General features: G+C 46.6%; 1 protein-coding gene across 2 annotated transcripts in view; it reads left to right on the plus strand.

The window, feature by feature from the left end:
• Window positions 1-23,827, plus strand: part of LOC147706594 (uncharacterized) — a 141,302-nt gene extending 117,475 nt beyond the window's left edge. For both annotated transcript variants that reach the window (XM_086933086.1, XM_086933085.1), the window contains 3 exons: window positions 13,198-13,230; window positions 14,381-14,424; window positions 23,210-23,827. In XM_086933086.1, coding sequence (XP_086789212.1) covers window positions 13,198-13,230; window positions 14,381-14,424; window positions 23,210-23,222 — 90 coding nt within the window. In that variant the 3' untranslated portion in view covers window positions 23,223-23,827. The remainder of the gene's footprint in view (window positions 1-13,197; window positions 13,231-14,380; window positions 14,425-23,209) is intronic.
• The last annotated feature ends 1,239 nt before the right edge of the window (window positions 23,828-25,066 follow it).

Raw genomic sequence — 25,066 nt, forward strand, 5'->3', positions numbered from 1 at the left:
GACACTCTAAAGAACGGGGTACATTCACCAAGGGTGCCATAGCGGACTTTACATGAAAGTTTTTCGTAAAGTCTAGCTAGAAAATACACTATTTCCCTTGGGGCCCCTGCATCAAGCAGAACCTCCCAGAGAATGTTATGGTTAACCAAATCAAAAGCGCTGCTCAAATCAGCAAAACATAAAAAGAGGTTGCCACTTTTGGCCACAGTATATTTACTGATTAAAAGGTCCAGATTTACGCATTGGTCCAGTGTACCCAGACCTTTACGAAAGCCATATTGGACTCTGGTTAAGATGTTAAAATCAGTTGCCCAGTCTTCTAGCCTCTTCAGCAAAATCCTACTCATCACCTTTACAGAGGCGTCCAGTAATGAAATTGGACGATAATTAGAGGCCTCTGATTTGTCACCTTTCTTATGTAAAGGAATGATAATCGATTGACCCCAAGTAGAAGGAAATTCACTTTCAGCCGCACAATTAAAAATCCTCATCAAAATGGGAGCCCATAACGCTGTTTCATCTTTATATAAATCCAGCGGGACCCCATCAGGGCCAGGGGCCTTGCCTCCTTTACTTAAAGAGATTGCTTCCTGACATTCTTCTAGTGTTATAGCCATCGGGAGGGGCAACCAAGGGTGTAAATCTAGTGATGATGACTCAGAAGTTGACCCTTCTGGGTTAAATATTTTGGAAAAATGATTAACCCAGTCACTACATGCCACATATGAGGTCAGTTCTGGAACGTTTTCTTTACTGAGAAACGGGCTATTAATTGTTTCCCAATAGAGTTTACTATTCTTGGTCTCAGCAGCCTCCCTCAGCTTGTCCCACGCTTCAGACTGTAATACCCTTTTCCTTTTATTAATAGCTGTTTTGTATTTGGCCCTGAGGTATTGTATATCCGCCTTAACACGTGGTTTAGTGCCTAAAGCATTCTTTAGGTCGCGGAGGGCGACTATACAGGTCTTATCAAACCACCCCTGCTTGGGGCCACTATTGGCTGATGGGGTCCTGGTAAAAATACCATCGATAATACTGTTCATAGATACAAAATAATCTATTAAGCAGCCAGAATCACAGTCATCATCCAAACAATAACTAATTTGATTCTTGCATTGAGTAAGAACCTCCTTCTGCTTAACTTTGGAATTTAAACCAGTCCATTTGACCCTTAGGCCCTTTGGTCTAATAGGCACTATGTCGGTTGTACATTTACTACCTGGAACTAATGAGGTACCATGCCCCAAGAGGGTAACACGTAGGCTATTATGGTCACTGAGACTTTCTTCATTTACATACAAATCAGTGTAGTCTCCACTGCTAGACAACAAAATGTGATCTATAAATGAACCTGCATCTCTGCCTGTAAATGTAGGGCATGGTATTGCCCGGTTGTTAACATTGCATTTTAACAGGGTCATGTCTAGCGTGACTAGCATATTATTTAAAGTGGAACCATAACTGCAGTGTTGGAAGTGGGGGGAATCCTCCCTCGCCCCCTGGTCTCCCCAATGGCTATTTAATGCTGCATCGAAGCCACAGATGTTCCCATTAGACAGCTGGCAGGGCTGCAAGTTAAAATCACCAGCCCAAACCACCTCAGCCTTTCTTTTCGAGATATCAAGGGCCTTAGTAATTTCCCTTTCTAAAGGCAGTAGAATATCCCCCCTGGTAGCATCGAAAATATTGTTATAGAAATTAACAATAACTAAATCAATATTCTTCCTACACTCCATCCTTATAACTTGGCTGTGTGTCCCCACGGTCGTACTGTATTTGACCGTACAGTCACACAGCTTGGTTGACACTAGCAATAAAAGGCCCCCCTTAGCCCTGCCCGAGCTGGATTTAGTTGCTCTAAGACAGAAGGATGCATACCCTTCGATATTAATAGGGTCTGGACACCAGGTTTCCTGCAATAGAATTAGGTCAAATCCCTCACCCATAAAGCTGGTCCAGAAGGGTGTACCTAATTTGCCGGTAAGACCAGCGATGTTCCAGGAAATAAGGGAAATTCCTGCTGGTTTCCCAAGATCACCAACGACAGATAACTGCGACTGATTTACTGGTGGTAATATGGCAGGACCATCTTCCCGAAAGATGGTAGCTGGACTTAGGCTGGGGCTAGCAGTAGTTATACATGTATCAGGGCTACCCCGATTACCTATGTACTGGGGAGGTGTTGGTGATGTCATTAGAGTAGATTCGGGAAGTACGGCTAGGGGCGTGACAGGGGAAAGAGAACTCACCATATCAGGAAAGGGCGTAGGAATGTTTAGATCCAGCGCTTCTGGAGGGCTGAGTCAGTCTACCTCATCTAGCACGGCATATCTATTTGGGTGGGCGAATTGTGAGGACATGGGGTCTTGGGAGTGGGGCAGGTCCTGCCACGTTTGTTGCCACGGATGTTTATCTAGTTGTGGTGGCTGAAAGGATTGCTGCCATTGGTAAGCAGACTGAGGTAAAGGTGGCGGGAAATGAAAAGGGTATTGCCAGTGGGCTTTAACTTGATGCATAGGAAAAGGTGAGGCACTTGATAGCTGCTGCTGTAAATTAACATGATGTGGGAAAAAAGGAGGCGGATAAGGTGGTGGCAGCCAAGGTTTGGCAGCTTGCTGTGGAAGATACCCAGGTCCTCTGTTACTTTGAAAGGTAGAACATGGAGGGTTGGGTCGTGCGGGCTTTGATAAAAAATAAGACAAAGGAAGTGGGTTAATTTGGGTCGCAGGACCACTATTGGGTGCATTACATATATAGCTTGCTGCCCCTACATCCCTAAAATTAACCGTGATTACGTCCCCTATTATTGTTTTCTTGCTTCTGCCCACCCAGTCCCCTCTACGCACGGTAAGAATTTCACCGTTCATGTTGTTAGGTAGGGGTTTATGTAGATGGAGCCATTGAGCACATTTATTTCTAAGCTCGGTGAACGTTTCTTTTACTCCCTCCTTCAACGGGGGGACTGCTGTCAACACAACAACAAAAGGGGAAACCTCTGGTGGTAAATTAATGGTCCTGAAGCGTGCCTGCTTTGGCTTAGGCCCTTCTGGTTTGTTTATAGGAAGAGGGGCAGGAGTTGGATTGGGTTTCCCTGCAGCTTCTTTAGCTTGAATAGTGGGGGTGGCAATATTATCAGGGTGTTGATTCACATGAACAGGAGCCTTCTCCTTTGGAATCAGTACCGTTGTAGGTTGGACGGAGTTGTTCCCTGTTTGCGACACAAGGGGTATAACTGGGTTCCCAGGGGCTGCAATAACTTGAACCTTATTTGATACATCTTTGGGGGGCTGGATGCTCGATAAACATTCAGCGGCTGATTCTGTGGTCCCCTGTAGCTGAACAGGCCCTTGTCCCTGCTTTTTGTGTGGCCATTTGGAATGTATTAAAGAAGTAAGCCTATCCACTTTGGAAATTAAAGGCTTGATTTGTGCTGCTAAGGTGGCTTCAAGGTCTAATTTTAAGTCTATAACCATGTTTTGCACCCAGCACGGGATACCTGATGTCATTTGTGGAGTGGGGGAAATCAAATTGTGATTCCTAACTGGTGCTTTTGCTTTATTTTTACCCTTCGATGTAACCTTGGGGGGGTTAGGAACCCTTCCCCGGGGAACAATGGGTACAGGAGCTGTTTCCGTATCGTTAGACCCACTCAGACTCGGCTCCGTTTTGTCAGGTGACTGACAGGTTTCTAGATCTGGTGTAACCTCCAGGTCTTCGAAAGACGGATCCGAGTCTGATGGGGCAACCGATAGGTCAACAGTATTCGGTACAGTCGGAACACTGTTAGTAGGCATGGTTATGGGTAAGGAGCAATTATTCACAGTCTGCAGAGCAGGTGATTTAACATTTGCCAAAGGGCCCAAGGATGAGCGCCTAGCGTTTGCAAGGTCCATAGAGACTCTTTTTTCCAATAAAACAATACTTTGGTCGATAGTCTCATGTACACGTGAAATAAAAAGATCAATAGGTCCAGTCACCTGTGTTACAGCCGTAGCTTTTTTCGCGCAACTTCGAGTTCTGTTGCGTATGGTCGACATCTTGGACCTTCTGGTTATCAAGGGCGAGGACACAAAAGTTCTGGGCCAGGGCCGTCCTCTGCCGTCCTTGAACGGCCTTAAACGGCCCGCTCTTTGCCCGGTCTTCGCCCCGAGCTGCGTCCCGCGCGCGTCACGCGTCGCGGTAGATCTGAGACCAGCAAAGAAGGAGGAGGCTAGGGGCGTGGCCGCCGGGGGAAGAGGCAGCAGCTGTGTGCAGCTGAGGCTGCTGGACCTCGCAGTCCCCCGGTAGGCTCCACGCACAATCTGGTGATGATTCAAGCCTCAACCTGGGAGCGCGTTACTCTCCACGGACTGTGGAGCCGCTCACACCAGGGAGGACGGGGCAACGAGGCGGTGAGCGGCACCCGCGAAGCGGGTGTCGCGAACAGTTGAAGAAAATGCCGGGAAGCAGGGAAACACACAGCACGAGTCTGGCTCCTCACAGGTAGCAGGTAGTAAGCCCAGAAAGCGCCAGTTCAGCCAGAAACCCAGGCGATGTTATGTGCAGAGGCTGGGGGCGTGGCCGCCGGGGGAAGAGGCAGCAGCTGTGTGCAGCTGAGGCTGCTGGACCTCGCAGTCCCCCGGTAGGCTCCACGCACAATCTGGTGATGATTCAAGCCTCAACCTGGGAGCGCGTTACTCTCCACGGACTGTGGAGCCGCTCACACCAGGGAGGACGGGGCAACGAGGCGGTGAGCGGCACATGCGAAGCGGGTGTCGCGAACAGTTGAAGAAAATGCCGGGAAGCAGGGAAACACACAGCACGAGTCTGGCTCCTCACAGGTAGCAGGTAGTAAGCCCAGAAAGCGCCAGTTCAGCCAGAAACCCAGGCGATGTTATGTGCAGAGGCTGGGGGCGTGGCCGCCGGGGGAAGAGGCAGCAGCTGTGTGCAGCTGAGGCTGCTGGACCTCGCAGTCCCCCGGTAGGCTCCACGCACAATCTGGTGATGATTCAAGCCTCAACCTGGGAGCGCGTTACTCTCCACGGACTGTGGAGCCGCTCACACCAGGGAGGACGGGGCAACGAGGCGGTGAGCGGCACCCGCAAAGCGGGTGTCGCGAACAGTTGAAGAAAATGCCGGGAAGCAGGGAAACACACAGCACGAGTCTGGCTCCTCACAGGTAGCAGGTAGTAAGCCCAGCCCAAGTCCAATAGTGACAGGTCATACCAATTTTTGAGTTTCTCATTGATCAGTGTAGTTAGGGTTGGCAGTGGATTGCTAGGTAAGGACTCATAATATTTACGATCCTCTAACTGTGACATAATTTCCGCATTATATTTAGTGGTATCCATTACAACCACGTTACCACCCTTATCAGCCATTCGAATTGTAATGTCATCCTTGGATTTGAGGAGTTTAAGTGCTTTCCTTTCTCCCTGTGTGAGATTGTCAGGTTCTCTATAGAAGCCACCTTTTGACCGTTTATCAATGAGTTTATCGATTTCAAATTCCACAGACTTGTGGAAAGCATCTATAGTATTGCCTGTGCCCAATTGTGGTGTCCACTTAGATTTTAATTTTAGACCGCTGCTTTGACTGAGATACCTATTGATCTCTAAGTCCTCCAGAACTCTAGACAGTGTAATGGGGTCCTCCTCATTCTCTGTTAAAGAAAGTAATAGTTTTGTGGCATTAGCCCCTTCTATAGTCACGTCACTTAATTGATTGTGTAAAGTGGCACTTTTGTCTTTCAATGGTGCATGAACAAAAAAATTTTTAATTTTCAAAAGTCTCACAAATTTATATACATCAATCTTGGTCATGTACCAGTCCGAAATAACATTAGGACAAAATCCTAATCCCTTTTTCAACAGTTTAATCATATCATTAGTCAATACAAGTTCAGAAATATTGATAATCTCAATCTCATTCCCAGTAGTGCTCTGTGTATTATAGCCATATTAGAGCAGATGATGGACAGAGCAGGAGGATATTGCCAATTAAGTGGGAGGGAGTCGAGGCGGTGAGGAGAGCGACGACACGGGCACAGCGTCCAAAATGGCGGCCACCCGCGTCTCGTCAACAAGAAAAGTTACCGCTTTGCATGAAGACTCCACACCGCACGAAATCCGTTACTGATGGTAGCATCAGGGTCGCTAAGCCTTCCGCCGATAATGGAGCCGTCACAGACAACTCAACATCAGGAATTAGCGCTCTCACGGCATCCGGGAAGAAAGTCCGACACGGAGCTCACGGAGAGTGCGTCTTCACCGTCCGGCGCGCAAGCCACGCCCCCTCAGTAACACATATTCTTACCATAAAAATGTATGTACATATAACAGACATGTAGCCAAGCACAGGCTGCAGCAGTGGTCAAAGTGGGAGAAACAAAGTAGGGGGAATGTAGGCGGAGAATCAGAGGGCGGGAATGACCTGTGGATTGGGTCAGTGGACGCAGTCAAAGGTATAGCAGATACAGCAAAATATCCCAATTTTTTATTTTTGATTCCCATTTCACTAACCGGTTACTGCTTATTATGTTATTTAATGTAACCAATGGAAACACATGTTTATTTAGGGTTTAATATGAGTTATGGACATTAAAATACATTCACAAAGATGAATACGTTTCCAATCACAGATTCTCCTAAATATCCTTAAATGTGGAATCGCAAACCATTTGTCTCTCAGTCATGGCTTCTATTTCATCAGCACTTCTCATCCCTTTTTCCACAAGAGCAGTTCAAGCATAAATAGCAAAATATTCCAGTTCTCAAGTTTTTTCCACATAATTATGGCTCTGCCATATTTGCCACATAATACATCATCTGCTGCATAATTTGCCGATTTTAACTAATAAATTGATCATAGCTGAAACTGATCAAAAGCTACTAAAAAATGTGACTTGTGCTGCTGTGAAGAGGAGGGCCCTTTGCAAAGTTGACTGTTTAGCTTTCCACTGCTACAGTTGTATGTTCCACTGGTACTAATAACGAAAAATCTTTGCAGAGACTGTTAGCATGTGTAAAAATGTCAAAATAATAAAGTATCAGAAAAATTACAGCACCACTAATACCAGTGTGGGGTGTCAGAGCACTTTACATCACACATATTAGACAGAGACAATCAATCATACGTGTGTAAATCACTGTGGATGAAATGTTACATAAGACAAAGGACTACAAGGTGTAGGAGTCACATGACAACCATACTAGTAGGCAGCATAGTTTAATAGTGTTTGGTCTAGAGAAACACAAACTAAGAATTTAAAACGTGATACCATGGCTGGGGGTTCTCTTTAATAATCAGAATTGATTTCTACCCAAATGATCCCTTTTTCTGCAACATTAGGATAATCAAAGACTGGGGAAAAAACATAAAGTTCTAATTTATACCTTGCAGTTTGCCTGCAGCTCTTACATGACAGTTAATAGCTCAATGTTCTATGTTAGGATTTTAACTTATTAACTGCAAGTAACAATAGGGTCTCTCTGACAAAAGCAGTAACCCACTGACCTATTTACATTATGTGCACTTTGTGATCTGCATGGTACAGCTTCTTAGCAGCAGGCACATTAACCCTCTGCGCTTCCTTTCCATGAGACAAAACTTCCACTAGACAAAACACCATCTCTCTCTACTAAGAACATTAATCACTGGAGTTATCATGACATTTTTATTGTTGCTGAAAATTGTTGGAGGCCAGGAAGGAGGCAGCAGGTGCTTTTAAAACCATATTATACTTGCAAACACCACGCCCCAACCTGAACTCAGTGCTCAGAGCGATCTAACCAGTCGCCCCGCCCTAGAGCCTCCCTGCTCAAGGGTCCTGGGACCTCACTGACAGAGTCACTGCCACTCTAGGGTGTGCTGCTTCTTAGGCCTGCCTGCAAGACTGGAGGTGAACGTCATGGATTGTGGCGGACAGGCCTTCAACGTTAACACACACTTGCCACCACTAGGAGCCACTAGGTGCTAAAACACCAGGGCTTCTAAGAACTTGCGGGCCTTCTAACGTCTAGCATGGGAATGTGCTCCCTCAGGGGGAGTGGTCTGGTGGACTGGTCATGAAGGCTGAATCTGGTTCCCCAGTTCCAAATTCAACAGCTCTGACCATAGTGCCACTTCCTCTCCCCCACTGAACACCATACTGCCCCATTGAGGGAAACTAGCATTACACTGACCCGCTATAAACACCTGGATGTGAGACAATTCGAATTACGCACTAGACAAGAGCAATACGCTGCCTAAAAAAAAATAACAACATCCTAGAAAAAGCAAACACTCATAGGGAATGCAGTAAAGCATGTGAAATGAAAGCAGGAACAACATGGTCACCTTTTTCTTTTTACACTAATTATTCAGAGCTTAGTGAGTGCTTTTGCCTCAAAGGTTAAGGTCTTACAAAAGGAAAGCAGAATGGTTTATAGAGACCATGTTTGTGAATACAGAGCAGCTGTATGCATTTTGTTTTCCAATTCATCCAACAAGCAGGTATTTCAGTACCTCCAGGAATATTACACTTTCCCACCCAGGAAAAACATTGTTGTTCAAAGAAAGAGAAGACAACAAAAGTAGCGCTTCACTGGCAAACACTGTAAAGTGGCGCTAATGTGTTTCGGTGTGAATAAATCAAGCTGGCCACCTTGCAACCACTCTGTCTGCTTTAGTTAGGTAGTTATTTTTCATATTTTGAATGTTTTATTTCTCTCCTCCCTGAGGCTGCACTTAGAAATTGAAAAATGTCAGAAAAAGATGACATTTCCAGCAAGTGTTTATCTTTTTTGGATCAATTTCACAGGGGAGCAAATAATTGAAAGGTGGGAAAAAAAGGAAATGCCAGTTTCTTGAAGTCTCTGTTTTTACTACATGCGGAGGAGCGAAACAGAAAGAGAGGGAAGAGGGGGACAAAGAGGGGGGAGTGGGGCCGCTGCCAGAAGTGCAGTTGTGCGCCCCCCCAGTCTGACTCAGACTCACGGAGTCAGTCACGACCCGAAAATCGGCTGCACTCAGAGGGGGCCGGTTTTGCTGGGGCTGCCCCAGTAAAACCGCCCCCCTCTGAAAAAAATGTCTGCCACACCATCCAGCCAACCGGGTGATTGCCCGGTGCCTGGAATCGCCAGTCCGGCCCTGGTGGCGCCTAACTGCATCAAAGACCGTTTGAAGCTTTATGTGCCTAGACCATGAGTCCGTTCATCTGAGTCAAGCCTGTTAGCCTGCCCGCGCTTTAATAGAGCCACCTTGGAGGGGCAGGCCTTCTCTGTTGTGATTCCCCAGCTCTGGAACAAGCTACCGGACAGTATGCATGGGAAGCCACCTTACTCTCGTTCAGGAGGAAACTCAAGACCATCTTGTTCACTGAGGCATTTGGATAAGCTCACCCAAATCTTGCTGAGCCCAGCAGGAATAAGGGATTCCCGGGTTCTTGGTCTATGCTGCAAGCGCTTAGAGACCTTTTGGTGATTTGGCGCTCTACAAATATAAATTAACATAACATAACTAGGATTTTCTGAATTGTCTTGGATATAGAGATTAAAATTTGCTTAGGCTGGTAGCACAATTAGAGGGAGGTGCACAAAAGTCGAGCTCCTCACAAGCCTGATCAAGTAGACTAGAGAAATTCTGATTAATCATTTTGATTTTATCTTCAAAATGGTAGGATAAGGAGTCACTAAATGTTTGTGAAATTGTAAAGCATTTATTTCTTGGGAGCATGCTTCAAAATTGATAAAAGTATTAAGGACATTAAAAAGGGCTTTAAAAGAGTTTTTGGCCTTTGCAATTTGGTTTGATATAAGAAATTTACGTGCTATCTTGAAGCTGAGATGGTATAGGTTTAACGATACCTTATAAGCGTCCATGTTGGATACATTATTATCCTGACACCATCGTCTTGCTAACCTCTTACAAGAGGCTTTCTCTATTTTTAATTCTTCGAGTACCAAGCTGCATGGGGCCTATGTGTCCGATTGTCGTAAGGTTTGAGGGCGGCTATTTTATAAAATTCCAACTCCAGAGCTCTGTTGTAGTCAGAAAGTGCTTGATCTACTTCTAAGTCATCTGGCGGGACACTAAACATCAGCACCTTAGCCACAGAATCAGGGGTGATTTTCCCATCACTGTCTAGACATATTTTTATAACATGTATTTGTTCTTCTTTTCACATTATACTTAGGAATCTGAAAACAGATGAGTGAGTGGTCTGTCCAGAGTACATACAGGTGTTCCATGGCTCTACCATTTTGTTGAGTTAGTTGAGTTCATTGAGTTGGATGGTCAGAGGTCCAGTGCTTGTCTGCAAGAACACTTTAACAGGAAGGTACATTTCTGTGATTCAATGTTGTGCATTTGACCGTGTGACATGTTTCAATGCATTGTATTTGGATGGTTCTAAGATGCATGTTGACCTGGTCCGAGGTTGTTGCTGTTGAGTTGAAGCATCTTGAAAGAATAAAGCTTTGTTGGGGTCTGTCAGTCATGTTCAGATTTAGAAAGGGAATTATAATCCTTGTAGTAAAGATGTTCCATAATGAATATTGTTCAGTGGAAGATGCTGTTCGGTTTCCAAAGTTAGCAGATGTGTGTTAGTCTCGTTCCTACTTCATTGGTGGTTTTGTGGTGTTTGGTATTTGTGTTGTAGAACGTGATTAGTTACACTACATGGCAGACCTTAGGCACCTTGGCAGCTGTAGAGGAAGGTAGGGTGAGGAGTACATTGTGATTAGACCAAGAAAGGACAGTGTTCACACACACATGAACGAGGAAGTGTGCGTCATATGAGAGAGGGCGTGCGTGTGATGAAGGAATATGGATTTGTCTGGGATTAAAATTGGAAGATATTCTAGTAGTGTGATACTAGCCCCAAACAATAGGACGCTAGACATCTTCTACACGTTTCCAGTATATTCCCTCACCTTCAAGTGTTAATTACATTTTAGCATTTAAATTTACTAGAATGCTATTTCCTTTATGAATTGGGAAGACTGAGCTTCGGTAATTGTGTGTTTAATCTGTTAACACATTAATTTCACCTGCTGATAAAAATGCAACATGGTTGTTTTTAAGTCAACAGTATCCCTCATTGTGCAGGAATCATCTCACTCATGCAGGGTGAGTGTGGACTCAGTGACGGAACCAAAATGAGATGTTTGTGGGTCTTTAACTAAGATCAGGATGAGTTTCTACTCTGTGCTCACCTCGTGCCAGCCAGGTGACCAGGGGTGCTCTCCCTCTATATCTAGTCACATAGTGACCGAAGGTGGGATATGGCTGCTCTCGCTTCATCTAGTCACCTGGTGACCAGGGGTGGTGTATGGCTGCTCTCCCTCTATATCTAGTCACCTGGTGACCAGGGGTGGGGTATGGCTGCTCTCTCTTCATCTAGTCACCTGGTGACCAGAAGTGTGGTATGGCTGCTCTCCCTCTATATCTAGTCACCTGGTGACCAGGGGTGGGGTATGGCTGCTCTCACGTTATCTAATCACCTGGTGACCAGGGATGGTGTTTGGCTGCTCTCTCTTCATCTAGTCACCTGGTTACCAGAGGTGTGGTATGGCTGCTCTCCCTCTATATCTAGTCACCTGGTGACCAGGGGTGGGGTATGGCTGCTCTCACGTTATCTAATCACCTGGTGACCAGGGATGGTGTTTGGCTGCTCTCTCTTCATCTAGTCACCTGGTTACCAGAGGTGGGGTATGGCTGCTCTTCCTCTATATCTAGTCACATATTGACCGAAGGTGGGATATGGCTGCTCTTGCTTCATCTAGTCACCTGGTGGCCAGAGGTGGGGTATGGCTGCTCTCTCTTCATCTAGTCACCTGGTTACCGGAGGTGGGGTATGGCTGCTCTCTCTTCATCTAGTCACCTGGTGACCAGAGGTGGGGTATGGCTGCTCTCACTTCATCTAGTCACCTGGTGACCAGAGGTGGGGTATGGCTGCTCTCGCTTCATCTAGTCACCTGGTGACCAGAGGTGGGGTATGGCTGCTCTCTCTTCATCTAGTCACCTGGTGACCAGAAGTGTGGTATGGCTGCTCTCCCTCTATATCTAGTCACCTGGTGACCAGGGGGGGGGGGGGTATGGCTGCTCTCACGTTATCTAATCACCTGGTGACCAGGGGTGGTGTTTGGCTGCTCTCTCTTCATCTAGTCACCTGGTTACCGGAGGTGGGGTATGGCTGCTCTCGCTTCATCTAGTCACCTGGTGACCAGGGGTGGGGTATGGCTGCTCTTCCTCTATATCTAGTCACATAGTGACCGAAGGTGGGGTATGGCTGCTCTTGCTTCATCTAGTCACCTGGTGACCAGAGGTGTGATATGGCTGCTCTCTCTTCATGTAGTCACCTGGTGACCAGGGGTGGGGTATGGCTGCTCTCACGTCATCTAGTCACATAGTGACCGAAGGTGGGGTATGGCTGCTCTCTCTTCATCTAGTCACCTGGTGACCAGAGGTGGGGTATGGCTGCTATCTCTTCATCTAGTCTCCTGGTGACCAGAGGTGAGTTATGGCTGCTCTCGCTTTATCTAGTCACACAGTGACCAGAGGTGGGGTATGGCTGCTCTCTCTTCATCTAGTCTCCTGGTGACCAGAGGTGAGTTATGGCTGCTCTCTCTTTATCTAGTCACATAGTGACCAGAGGTGGGGTATGGCTGCTCTCACGTCATCTAGTCACATAGTGACCGAAGGTGGGGTATGGCTGCTCTCTCTTCATCTAGTCACCTGGTGACCAGAGGTGGGGTATGGCTGCTATCTCTTCATCTAGTCTCCTGGTGACCAGAGGTGAGTTATGGCTGCTCTCTCTTTATCTAGTCACATAGTGACCAGAGGTGGGGTATGGCTGCTCTCTCTTCATCTAGTCACCTGGTGACCAGGTGTGGTGTATGGCTGCTCTCTCTTCATCTAGTCACCTGGTGACCAGATGTGGGGTATGGCGCTCTCTCTTCATCTAGTCACCTGGTGACCAGGTGTGGTGTATGGCTGCTCTCTCTTCATCTAGTCACCTGGTGACCAGAGGTGGGGTATGGCTGCTCTCTCTTCATCTAGTCACCTGGTGACCGGGGGTGGGGTATGGCTGCTCTCTTTTCATCTAGTCACCTGGTGACCAGGTGTGGTGTATGGCTGCTCTCTCTTCATCTAGTCACCTGGTGACCAGATGTGGGGTATGGCGCTCTCTCTTCATCTAGTCACCTGGTGACCACTTCTCATCTTTCTTTCCCACAGGTGCAGTCCCCTGATGCAGACCACACTTACATGGTAAGACAAATGTAAAGCATCTCTCAGCAGAGAATGGTGTTTCTGATTGCTTAGATAACTGTTATTTCCTCCTGAATTATGTCACCTCTGTAAGTGTAACTCAATCCAGTGGGTGGTTAAGAAGGCCTGGGTTCTGGATTAACCTGTCATGGATATCTAAGCTTACAAAACAGAATCTTATGAACTGCCATGGTATGATACTCTCCCTTATAGATTGTAGAATAGTTTTAGCAAATGTAATTTCCTGGTGGGCAAGGTTGTGCTTGTGGCACGCATGCATTTTAATTAACTCTCCAAAGGCCTTTCGATGCTGTAGGAATAAAAAAGAGGGACTATTTATAGGAAGAGCTGAATATTACCAGCCTTTAGGAATAAAAAGAGGAGCTGTTTATAGGAAGCTAAATATTACCAGCCTTTAGGAATAAAAGAGGGGCTGTTTATAAGAAGAGCTAAATATTACCAGACCTGAATTAAGATCTTTGGAAACTAGCAAAGAATTGGCACCAAGTGTGCGCTCAAAGGTGAGATGTTTCACAAGATGACAACCTTCCCTGAGAAGTATCTTACTTACAGTCAGATCCCTTCTGTAAGGAGGGTACAGTGTGGACTGAACAAGATGGCTGTCTTCACTAAGAAATATCCTACCTCACATTTGGATCTCTGTTGTTGAGAAGTGCAGCGTGAACTCCACCATGTGTAGCTTCAGAGGAGAAATGTTCCACTAGTTGGCTGCCTTCACTAAGAGCAATTCTGCCTTAAAGCTGAACCACCAGCTGTGCATTTAGAGGTGAGGTGTTCCACAAGGTTGCACCTTCACTGAGAAGTATCCCACCTCAAAGTCAGATCGCTTCTATAGTAAAGTTGGATCGCTTGGTCCTGATTGGGGTAGAAGGCCATGATCAAGGGCCCTAGGAGAATCCAGTCCACTGTTCATCCACTTATTGAATTCACACCTATTCAGTGACATGTGATATACAAGATTTATTTCATTGTCTGCAAGAATACAATACCATAATATATAAGAGAAACGATATTGAAAAATTAATGGAGGAAACAAACAAAATAAAAGTTATAGTAAGACTGCCCATCTCAATACAATCCAGCAGCATATCTTCTGAACGGATCCTAATACTGTCGCTTTTGTTTGCAGAAATTACAGCATGGAGATCAGGCAACATACGACCACCTGCAAAGGTAAGCAATGGGAAACGCCACATTCTTCTCCTCACTGCAATATCTGCACCATCTTCAGCCGCATAGAAAAGCCATAAAAAAGCCCAGCATCACATGAATAGAAAGAATGACTGAGGCGATAGACCACTCTGTGGGGGGGGCAGGGGTAGTGGGGGGGGGGGAGGGGGGGTAGATGTATTTTTTTTAGCACAACGCAACAGTGCCACCAAAGTATTAATTTAAAATGGCCTGCTACTGCTGTCCTCCTCTGCACTGAAGCTCTTAAAAGCTGCCTAGCACAGCACATACCCTTTGCACTATGGTGCACAGATGTGTGCATGCTCATTTGTGTAAGATGTATACTGGAAGCCTCCCCTTCCAGTAAAACATTCTGGCCTAGATTTATATATAACTACTGAGACCTGGAAAACAACATTCTCTGTCCTTTCATGTGTGGGCTTAGGGAGACTGGATTTGGGGAGAAAGTTTACAGACTGAGCAGCAATGGCTATCCCCATCCTCTAACAATGTTCTGTACGTATGTCCTGAGGACTTCACTTACGAGGCAGCCTCTGACTCTAATATTTATCTTTACATCTGTGGCTGTAACTGAGGGGAAGCAAGAGGCAGAGCAGCAGCCTCTAACGATAAGGACACTGCGACCTGTTGCCTAATGTATCCACTGAGGGTCAGAGAAAGGACGTACGGAGACTATAAGTTAATGGCTCAACCTCAGTGGATCAGCACAGAGTAAGGCTCAGCACCCGGTGGGCAGTGTGTCTATGAGAATAATAAAATGTGGGCACCTGTGGCTTTCATTAGTAGACTGTAGACTGGCTAGCACGTTCTCAACACTGTGTATAGAGGTCTGTGATTTATAGTACTGTTTGGGCGGGGTTCAAATTAACTTTTAGTTATAACTAAAACCTTTGAATTTCTTATGTTTGTGTAGTATACGTTTATTTTTTATAGGAATAGAACATTAAGTTATATTAAAATATGTTTTAAATAATAAATTAAGGAGCGGGTCCTCATGCCTGCTCCCCCTGCAACAGTACTCCAGTCCAGCTTGTCCGCAGTCCACTAGTATCTTGTAGATCTGCTACCCTCCACTTGCCCTCTGCTTGAACCTTCTCTGCTTGTTTCTTGCCTTCTCTTTAGCATTTTCTGCTCTGTTTTGCTTTTTCTGCTCGTTTTTCTGCTGTATGATTTTCTACCTTCTGTTTTGCCTTTTGCTGCTCTGTTTTGGCATATTCTGATAACTTTTCTGCCCTCTGTTTTTCTATACTCTGTTATGTTTTTTTCTGCTCTGTTTGACTTTTCCTTCTAATTTCTTCCCTCTTCCCGCCATTTCCCTCCTTCTGCTGTCTCCCTCCTACTGTGGCCCAGCGCCCTGCCCTGCCCCAGGACCTACTTAATGGAGTCCGCAGTGTGGCTATGCAGCGGGTGAAAGTCATGCCTGTCTGCACCTGTCCTGGGCACCTGGAATGCACACAGCACCAGGAGCCCTGACCCTCCTGCCCCTCCACTTCATTGCTGAGGAGCTCTTGTGCCTAGACCTCAGACACTGAAACAAGAACTGCAGCACCATCTCCCCGCAAGCAACCAAAAGGTCTCTCCACCTGCCACCATTGCTGCTTCTCCTGCAATACAGGATCTCCAGTCCACACAAGAGCCTGCACCACACATCCCCTAAAGGCCACGTACAACACAAACCTCAATGCATTCTTGCTCAAAGCACGTTCACTCTGCAACCAGGTCGCAGCATTCTCCTCAAACCCCGAAATCGCCACCGCAACACACGACGGCTACACCAAGACTGCACTAAAAAGCACGGCGGCGGCATTGCAATCATCTTCAAGGACACCATCCAATGCATTGCTACCAAAGCGAGACCACACACCTCTCATGGAACACCTCAACTTCACCTTGACTAGCTTTCTACAATGCCATATCCAACCTCATCGCCCCCCTAGCCATCGACTTCTTCCACTGTGTCCTACTTTGTCACCTCAATTTCTACATCAATGATCCCAACAACGCTAACTCCATCACCCTCCAGGAGAAGCTGAACAACATTAGCCTCACCCAACTGGTCACTGAACCCATGCACAAAGCTGGGCACATACTCAATCCCATCTCCACCTCCAGAAACTTTGACTAGCTTTCTACAATGCCATCTCCAACCTCATCGCCCCCTAGCCATTGACTCATACCACTGCGTCCTACTCTCAATTTCTACATCGATGATTCCAACAGCGCTAACTCCATCACCCTCCAGGAGAAGCTGAACAACATTAGCCTCACCCAACTGGTCACTGAACCGACACACAAAGCTGGGCTCGAACTCAATCCCATCTCCACCTCCAGAGATAGAGTCAAATTTAGCCACATCACAGAACTCACCTGGTCCGACCATGCCATCATTCACTTCAACATCTTCGGTGTTCAGCACACCACCAATAAGCATCACAGCTCCAACCGCATCTGGAGCAAGGTAACAGAGACACAGTGGACTTAGGCCCTCAGTGACACCCAACCTGATGCCTCATCAGACCTAGAAAAGGCCACCAAATGCATCAAAAGAGTCACTCAGACAAAACTAAAAAAAACACCAAAACCTCAAAACAAGCAAGCTGGTACACCCCAGAGCTCAGAACAACAAAGCGCAACTGCTTCCGACTCGAGAAATGATGGCACTCCACCAGAAACACCTCCAACTGAGGCGCTCACAAAGCAGCCCTCAGCAATTACCACCTGAGCATCAAGGAAGCCAAGAGAAAAGCCATCACAACCTGCATCTATACAGCAACAAACCACACAAAATAACTATTCAAAATAGTCAAGAAATCCTGTAACCCAGCAGCCACATATAACACAGGTCACCCCTCTCAAGAACTCTGCTACACCCTCACGGACTACCACAGCAAGATCGCCACCATCCACAACAACTTTGACCCCCAACCCACTGTGCTCAACATCAACAGTCTCGGCCAACCAGCGCACACCAGCCCAACGATTACCACATGGCCTCCACTGACCACACAGACCACCACGGCCATCATGTCATTCATCCATTCTGGGGCCCTAGTGAGCCCTGCCGCAACTGGCTTTTCATCCTCAGAACCAATCAAATCAGCAGGGAACTCACCAGCATCATCAACACCTCCATCACCACAGCAGCCTTTTCGGACAGATGGAAACACGCAGAGGGCAGACCCCTCCTAAAGAAACCCTCCTCTGACCCCAGCAAACTCAAATATTATCAACCAATCTCCTTGCTCCCTTACCCTGACAAGGTACTCGAGAAGGCTATCAATTAACAGCACACCAGATACCTGGAACAAAACCACCTGCTTGACGCCTCCCTATTGGCAATAGAGCCAACCACAGATCAGAGACTGCGCTGAACGCAACTACAGATGACATCAGAACCCTCCTCAACAATGGGAATACTTTAGCTCTCATCCTGCTTGACCTCTTGGCTGCGTTCAACACCATATCCCACCACACCCTCCGCAACAGACTCTACAACCCCGGCATACAGCAAAACACCCTCAAGCAGATTGCCTCATTCCTTACAGGATGCCCACAGAGTGTCTGATTGCCTCCCTTCACCTCCGAACCCAAGAACATCGTATGCGGCATACCCCAAGGATCATCCCTCAGCCCCACCTTGTTCAACCCCTACATGACCCCCCCTCGCAGATATTGCCAGATTGCACAGTCTTAAAGTAGTTGCCTATGCAGACACTGCTCAACTTATCCTCCTGCTCCCAGACGACCCCTCCACCACCAGAACAATCATATGCAACGCCACGACCAATGTAGCCAACTGGATGAAAGCCAGTTGCCTTAAACTCAACTCTGACAAGACAGAAGTGCTAATCTTTGGGAAAAACACATCTATATGGAACCACAGCTGATGGTCAGCAGAACCAGTCATACACCCAGGCCAAACGACTATGCACACAATCTAGACAGCATCCTTGACACTGAACTGACCAGGAAACAGCAAGTCAACGCTGTGGCCTCCTCCTGCTTTCACACCCTCTGCACACTCTGCACAATCTTCAGATGGATTCCAGTCAACATCAGAAAGAGCCTCGCTCAGGGCCTCATCACTAGCGGCTTTGACTACGGCAACACTCTTTATGCCGGATTCTCCACCACGCTCATCAGGTGACTCCAGGCCATACAGAATGCTGCAGCCAGACTATTCCTGAACCTTCCCAAATGGACTCACATCACCCACATCTCAGCAACCTCCACTGGCTCCCCATCCACAAGACACGCACACCTACAAAGCCCTACATGGTCAAGGACCGTCCTACATCAACCACCAACTTAACTTCCTTCTACCCGCAGGACACTTGCGCTCCCCCTCACAAGCCCTTACACCCACCGACTGCATCCTCAACAGCTGCAACGGGGGCTGTTCCTTCTCCTACAGTGCCGCCAAGACCTGGAATGACCTGCCCCTCCACCTCCAAACAGTACGCTCCCTGGCAGACTTCAGAAAGAAACTCAAGACTCAAGAAAATGTGATTACTTAACTTGCGAATGGAAAGCCTTTTCCGATGCAGCAGAGGCTTTCCATTAGCAACTTAGGTAATCACAATTTTATGCAATGACCTAAACTGCGAATGCATTTGGGGAATCACAATTTGTGATTTTTGAAATGCGATGCATCAAGCCTTTCCTAAATGCAAACTGTGCATTTAGGAAACGCTAATTAGCATCAACTTGACGTCTACTGGTAATATGCGCATTCTTTGAAAAATGCACAAAAGAGCATTGTGACATGTGGCACACACACATGCCCTTAGAGCATGTGTGTGCACCACATGTGCACACTTACTTTTTTGGGGGGTGCACCTGGTGGGCCTTAGGCCCCCTGTCACCCTTGCGATTGCATTCGCAATTTGTGAATGCACTCCCATACCTTCCTATGGCATATAGGACAATAGGAATGAATGGAGTCGAATTGCCTAATAGCGATTCGCAATTTGTGAATCACTAGTAGGTAATAGTTGGAAATTAAGATCTTGTTCTTATGGTTACCCCCACTTTTTGCTTGATGTGATGCTGTTTTTGACTATTCTGACTGGGATCCTTCTAATCAGGAGCAAAGTCTAACTACTTTCTCTTTAAACTGGTGTGGTATGAACTTAGGTGCAGCCCAGATTGGATACTGGGGTACCCTTGTCAGTCCCTAGTATATGATACCCAGGTACCTAGGGCATATGTACCCCAGAGGTCTCCCATGGGCTGCAGCATTCATTATGCCACCCATGAGAGACCATTTAAAATGGAGCTACAGGCCTGCAATTGCAGCCTGTGTAAGTTGGTGCATGCCCCACTTACTAAAGATATAGGTTTACTATATCTAAGGGTCACTGCACTCAAACCCTATAAGTCACCTCTACAGCAGGCCTTTAGAATCCTGAGGGCAGGGTGCTTGGTTCTAAGTGAGAGGGTGCTACTGTATGATACCCCTGCAGCCTACGGAGTCCATTCTCCCGGATTGTAAATGAAGCAGCCATACACTACATAGAGGGGCAACGCGTAATCACGTACTGACCATCTAAAAAATGGTTGCAACTAATCGCAGTTAGGCTCTCAGTGTTCCTGGTACCAGCCTCCTAGTTCTGGACAGCACAAAATGGTTGCTGCCGACCAGAGACACACGTCTGCCCTCTTGCTGCTGAGCCAGGCTTGAGTAGGGGAAGGCAGAACAATAGACATCCTATCACAAGGAGGTCTGACCACCTCCCAGCCAGGATTTAGTGTATTAGGGTTGGGTGGGAGAGCTTGCCAGCACCTGAAAGTCTGCATGAGGGGCACATTTGGTGATCCAGTGCATAGTCCAGTTCAACCCAGTCTTGGGAGCCGTCGGCTCCTGCTCTGGAGCGAAACTGAACAAAGGGCATGTGAGTAACCTCCCCCCTGTCCAGACCTTCACTTCGTGGGTCCCCTGAATCTTTCCAACCCTTTCCCTAGGGTACTTAAAGGCTTACCTGGGTGTAGGTCCCTAGATTCATCGTGGGATAAGATTGAGAACTGAAACCACTGCACTTCTATCGTCTCGGCACTCTGGACTTTGCTAGACTTTATTTAGGCCTGACTTCATCTCCCTTCCAGTCTGCTGCATCGTCTGTGCCTGTGCACCGTACAGTAACTTTCTAAGGCCTGTGAAGCAAAAAGGACAACCAAAGTAATCTCCCTTGAAGGCAGGCAGGCACAGCAACTAAGTTGACTGGTCTGCAGATCCCAAGATCCTCCGGACTCCGGGAGCTCTGCATCACAGGTGGTGGTTTTCCTCAGCTCCTGAGGCCTGTTCTACCCTTTTACAAAATTTGAGGCCAGTAGTCCTTGTGGGGGTTGCAATAACCAAACCCCTGGGTTCCACGTCCCCTTTGCAGTTGCAAAGGCTTGTTGACATCTTTGCAAAAAGAACTTCGGCATCCAAGTAGCCCCATCCTAGCACACCTCCTGTGACCAGCATCTTCAGCCACACCACATCCTGTGCATCATGACCTGCCTCATTTGGTTCAGCTGCTTGAGGTCCTCTTGCGACTTCTGTGCCTTTGGCCTATGGGTCCATTTGAGGGTCACCTTTCTTTGGGGTCCCCTGATTTCTCAGGGCCTGCCTTAAGTCTCCTGCTTGTGGTGAGTCTCCTGGACCTTGCTGGTCCCATCCGTGCACTTTCTTGACTTCCTGCATGGGTTACATTTGCCAAGGCTTCTTGGTGCTCCAGCTGGACTCTGACCACTGAACAGTTGACATCCTTTGTGGGACAGCTCGTATCCGGGTCCTGGTTGTCCTCAGCATCGCCTGGTCCTCCCATCTGCAGAGCCAAGGTCACAGAGGGCATCCGTCTTCCAAGTCTCCTGATCACCCTGAGTGAAACAGACACTGTCCCCTCTGTTTTCATGTTCTTCTCTTCAAGAATCCACATTTGTATTCCTCCAGACGCTTTCTCCTTTTCCAGCAGCAGCACTTTCCTGAAGTCCTTCATTGAGTTTGACAGCGGTTTCCGACACCACTTCACACCTATGCACCCAGCTTCCCATTGGATAGGAAACTTGGGTACCATGGTATCCAGGGTGGCTCTCCAACCTTATGTCTTCCACAGGGTTTCTTCAGGGTCCACTGGAAAGGGTCCCTAATCTTTAAAAATCCAACTGTGACCTGCACATAGACTTGTACGTAGTACGCGCTGTGTTCACACACTGCACATGGACTCCGTGGGGACCCTATCTATTTACCTTGGGTGTTCCTTGGGGTCCCAGCAATTCTACATCCTCTCGACATTGATCTGACTCAAGTCATGGTTCTTATACCACTTTATTAGTATATGGTTTGGTCCTCCCTGGGGCCCACTGTGTATTAGTGCTATTTGCAGTGATTTATTTGCTTAAGTATTGTGTGTTTTGTGTCTATCTCCGTGTGGGTGATACTGTAACATACTAGATAGTGTTATCTAATACATACATATTTTAAATGAATACTAAGGGGCCCATTAGGATGTTGGGCGAATTGCCCCCGCCAGGCTGACGATAGCCACCGCCAGCCTGGCGGGGGCAATCCGCCCGACATCCTCACTCGGTTCCCCCCCATGCCATATCAGTATGGCGGGGGGGACCTCAGCGGACAGAAAGACGGGAGGGGTGGGGGGTGCACACGGGGGGTACCTGTAGTACCCCCCTGCATTTGCATATACAATGCGGTAGGCACCGTGCAGTGCCTGCCGCATTGTGTATGCAACTGCATATATTCATTTATGGCATTGCGGCGGGCGGTGCAGAGAGCACCGCCCGCCACAATGTTATAAATGCAGGATGCGGCCGCCACTGTGGCGGCCGCATCCTAATACCACCCACGGGACCCCCGCCCTTATGGCGGGCGGTCCCAATCCCCGACAGGATGGCGGGGGGGCAAAGTCCGCCCGCCATCCTAATGACCCCCTATGTGTGGTTCTCTTCTCATTTAATCTATACTATAAGGTTGCATTCTGAGCTAAGCCTGAAGGTTGCTTTCCACAGTTACCACTTAAAGAGTTTCTAAGGTTGTCTGAGACCACTAAAATCACCATAAGAGTTTTCTGGGCTGATGCAAGGTGCCCATTTAAATTAGTGGACAGTCAATACCTGGCCAACTTCTCACAGTAATGCTTAGGAATCGCCATCCATTTTGCGATTCCTACATGCATAAGGAATTGCGATTCCTACATAGCATTTCCTTAAAAATTGCTATTTAGGAATCGCAATTCCTTATGTTGAAGCATGTGGCCGTTATCCAATAATAGAGAGAAATATAGACACCTTTAGGAGTTTTATTGAGCATGAAATCCCAATAAAACCCCAAAAAATTAAAATGTGCACACAGCTGAAGTAGCACAAAAGAAAAGATAAAATCATTGAGACCACCCAGGATATTGCATCCTCTCAAACTCCAGGGAAGGTGGCATTTCGCCTGCAGAGCAAGCAGCCTAACTACACAAGTACTCAGACCAACACAATGGACAGGCAGAGTCTGAAAACATGGAACGGTGTCTCTATTGTCCATACTTCCCCTCACTTCCACTCAAACTACAATGACACAAAGTTAAGAATTTAATAAAATGTATTTAAACCCTTGTAGGCACTTGGTATTTAAAGGGTAGCTGGACCTTCCTATCACAATATGGTTCATTAAATGCTAAAGAACATATGCAACCTATAATGTTGTTCTAAGCTCCTGGCCAACCCCAAAAGTAGGCTGAGAAGTGTCTTCATGCTCTCTTTTGTTTCTTCCTCACAGGCCCCAGAACTGAATTCATTGTTTGCGCAGCTGACCCTATCTGATCAACTGAATACCTCCTTCAGCTGATACCAGGAACGACTCTCTGTGAAACACTGAATACCTCCTACTGCTGATACTCTGTACGACCCTCTCTGGCACATTGAATAGATGCTACCGCTGATACTATGCATCACCCTCTCTGATACATTGAATACCTCCTATGGCTGATGCTATGCTTGACCCTCTCTGATATATTGACCACCTCCTACGGCTGATACTATGTACGGCCCTATCGGATACATTGAATAGATCCTACGGCTGACACTATGTATGACCCTCTGTGATACGTTGAATAGATCCTACTGCTGATACTATGTACGACCCTCTCTGATACGTTGAATAGATCCTATGGCTGATACTAAGTAAGACCCTCTCTTATACACTGAATACCCCTGCTGTGTATTTCTTAAAGTTAGCCTGCTGCGTTTGCTTGAACAGGCTTGTTTTTGTGCTATGCATTTATTTTAGAAATAGTCTGTACATGTTTTATTATTCAGTTCTTCTGATGGGATTTGAAAGAGCATTTCCTAAAAGGTTGAAATAAACTGTGCTTTATTTGCTCTGTTTTGGGATAAATCTTATCATATAAATCTAAATTTGTTATTTTAAAAACAGAGAGATCACATTCAGACAAAGCAAAGATCCTGACACGAAAAAAAGCTCTACTGCATGAGATGTAAAACAACAACCTAGGTATGCCAGGGATGAGGTCCCCCACAAGTCCCAGCGATCTTTAAAATATCCCTGTGCTTTTATAGTGAGGGTAGGTTTAGGCACAACTGTCTTCCAATATGACAGGCCTTTTCATTGTGTACAGTTTGTTAATCATGCTAATGACATTTTTGACTTGTATATGTCTTTTGATTGCAGAGCAGCTATTGCAAAATAGTGAGCTAACGAAAGGTGGTACTGATGTGGTATGGTGACTCACTACCGACATACTTATTTTCTGTGGCCCCAGGCATAGTTCAGTTTCTAAGCAGAATCCCAGAACCAACCCTGGCTGATACATTGAACAGATTCTGCTTGTAATATACTGGTTTTATCTCAGCATTACTAATAGTTTGAACCTTTTTTTCATATCACATTGGATCTTCAATAATGAACTTGTTTCACCTACAGTCAAATCTCTCCCTACTACTGGTAAAGTTCCAATCTTATGCTAATTATCTGCCGATAAATATCACTGTTCTCTGGATAGTTTGGAAATAATAGCACGGGAAATGGAAGAAACTAAAGGATTCATAGACCTAGAAGTCCTTTCAGCTCTGTTGCAACATCATAAGTAACCAGAACTTATCAGAAATGACTTCCAATATGTAAGATTCAACCTGCAAGAGTTACAGCAGAATGATGAGACATTCAAGATCTGTCCATGGCCAGTACTGATGCTGAGTGACACATTGAAAGAGAAGGTCCACCATGTCTGGTTCTCTTTGCTGTGTGGAGGGAGTAAGATACCTCAAGACATCAATACAGTTGTATGCTCAACAACGTATTTCCTTCCTTCCTGCATCACTCATGGTGCTGTGACTCAGCTTCGACGATAACCAGTAAGTTATAGTTAAAGGCCGAACTGAACGGCCGGGACCAAACCCATGTGCACCTTGTTGACTTGCCTTTGCCAAGGCTTGTTGGCTCTGCACTCTAGAGACCTTCATGCTACAAGAAGCTCCAGCCTCAAGCATGGCTTCCTGCCAGGATCAGCATCCTCACCACATATGATGGGAGGCTGAATGATGACGCTCGCTTAGAGTAATTGAACGACGCTGGAGAGCTCCACCCTCAGCCGACCTCCTCAAACTTCTAAGAACT

This window comes from Lissotriton vulgaris, chromosome 7, assembly GCF_964263255.1.
Source record: "Lissotriton vulgaris chromosome 7, aLisVul1.2, whole genome shotgun sequence".
NCBI lineage: Eukaryota > Metazoa > Chordata > Amphibia > Caudata > Salamandridae > Lissotriton > Lissotriton vulgaris.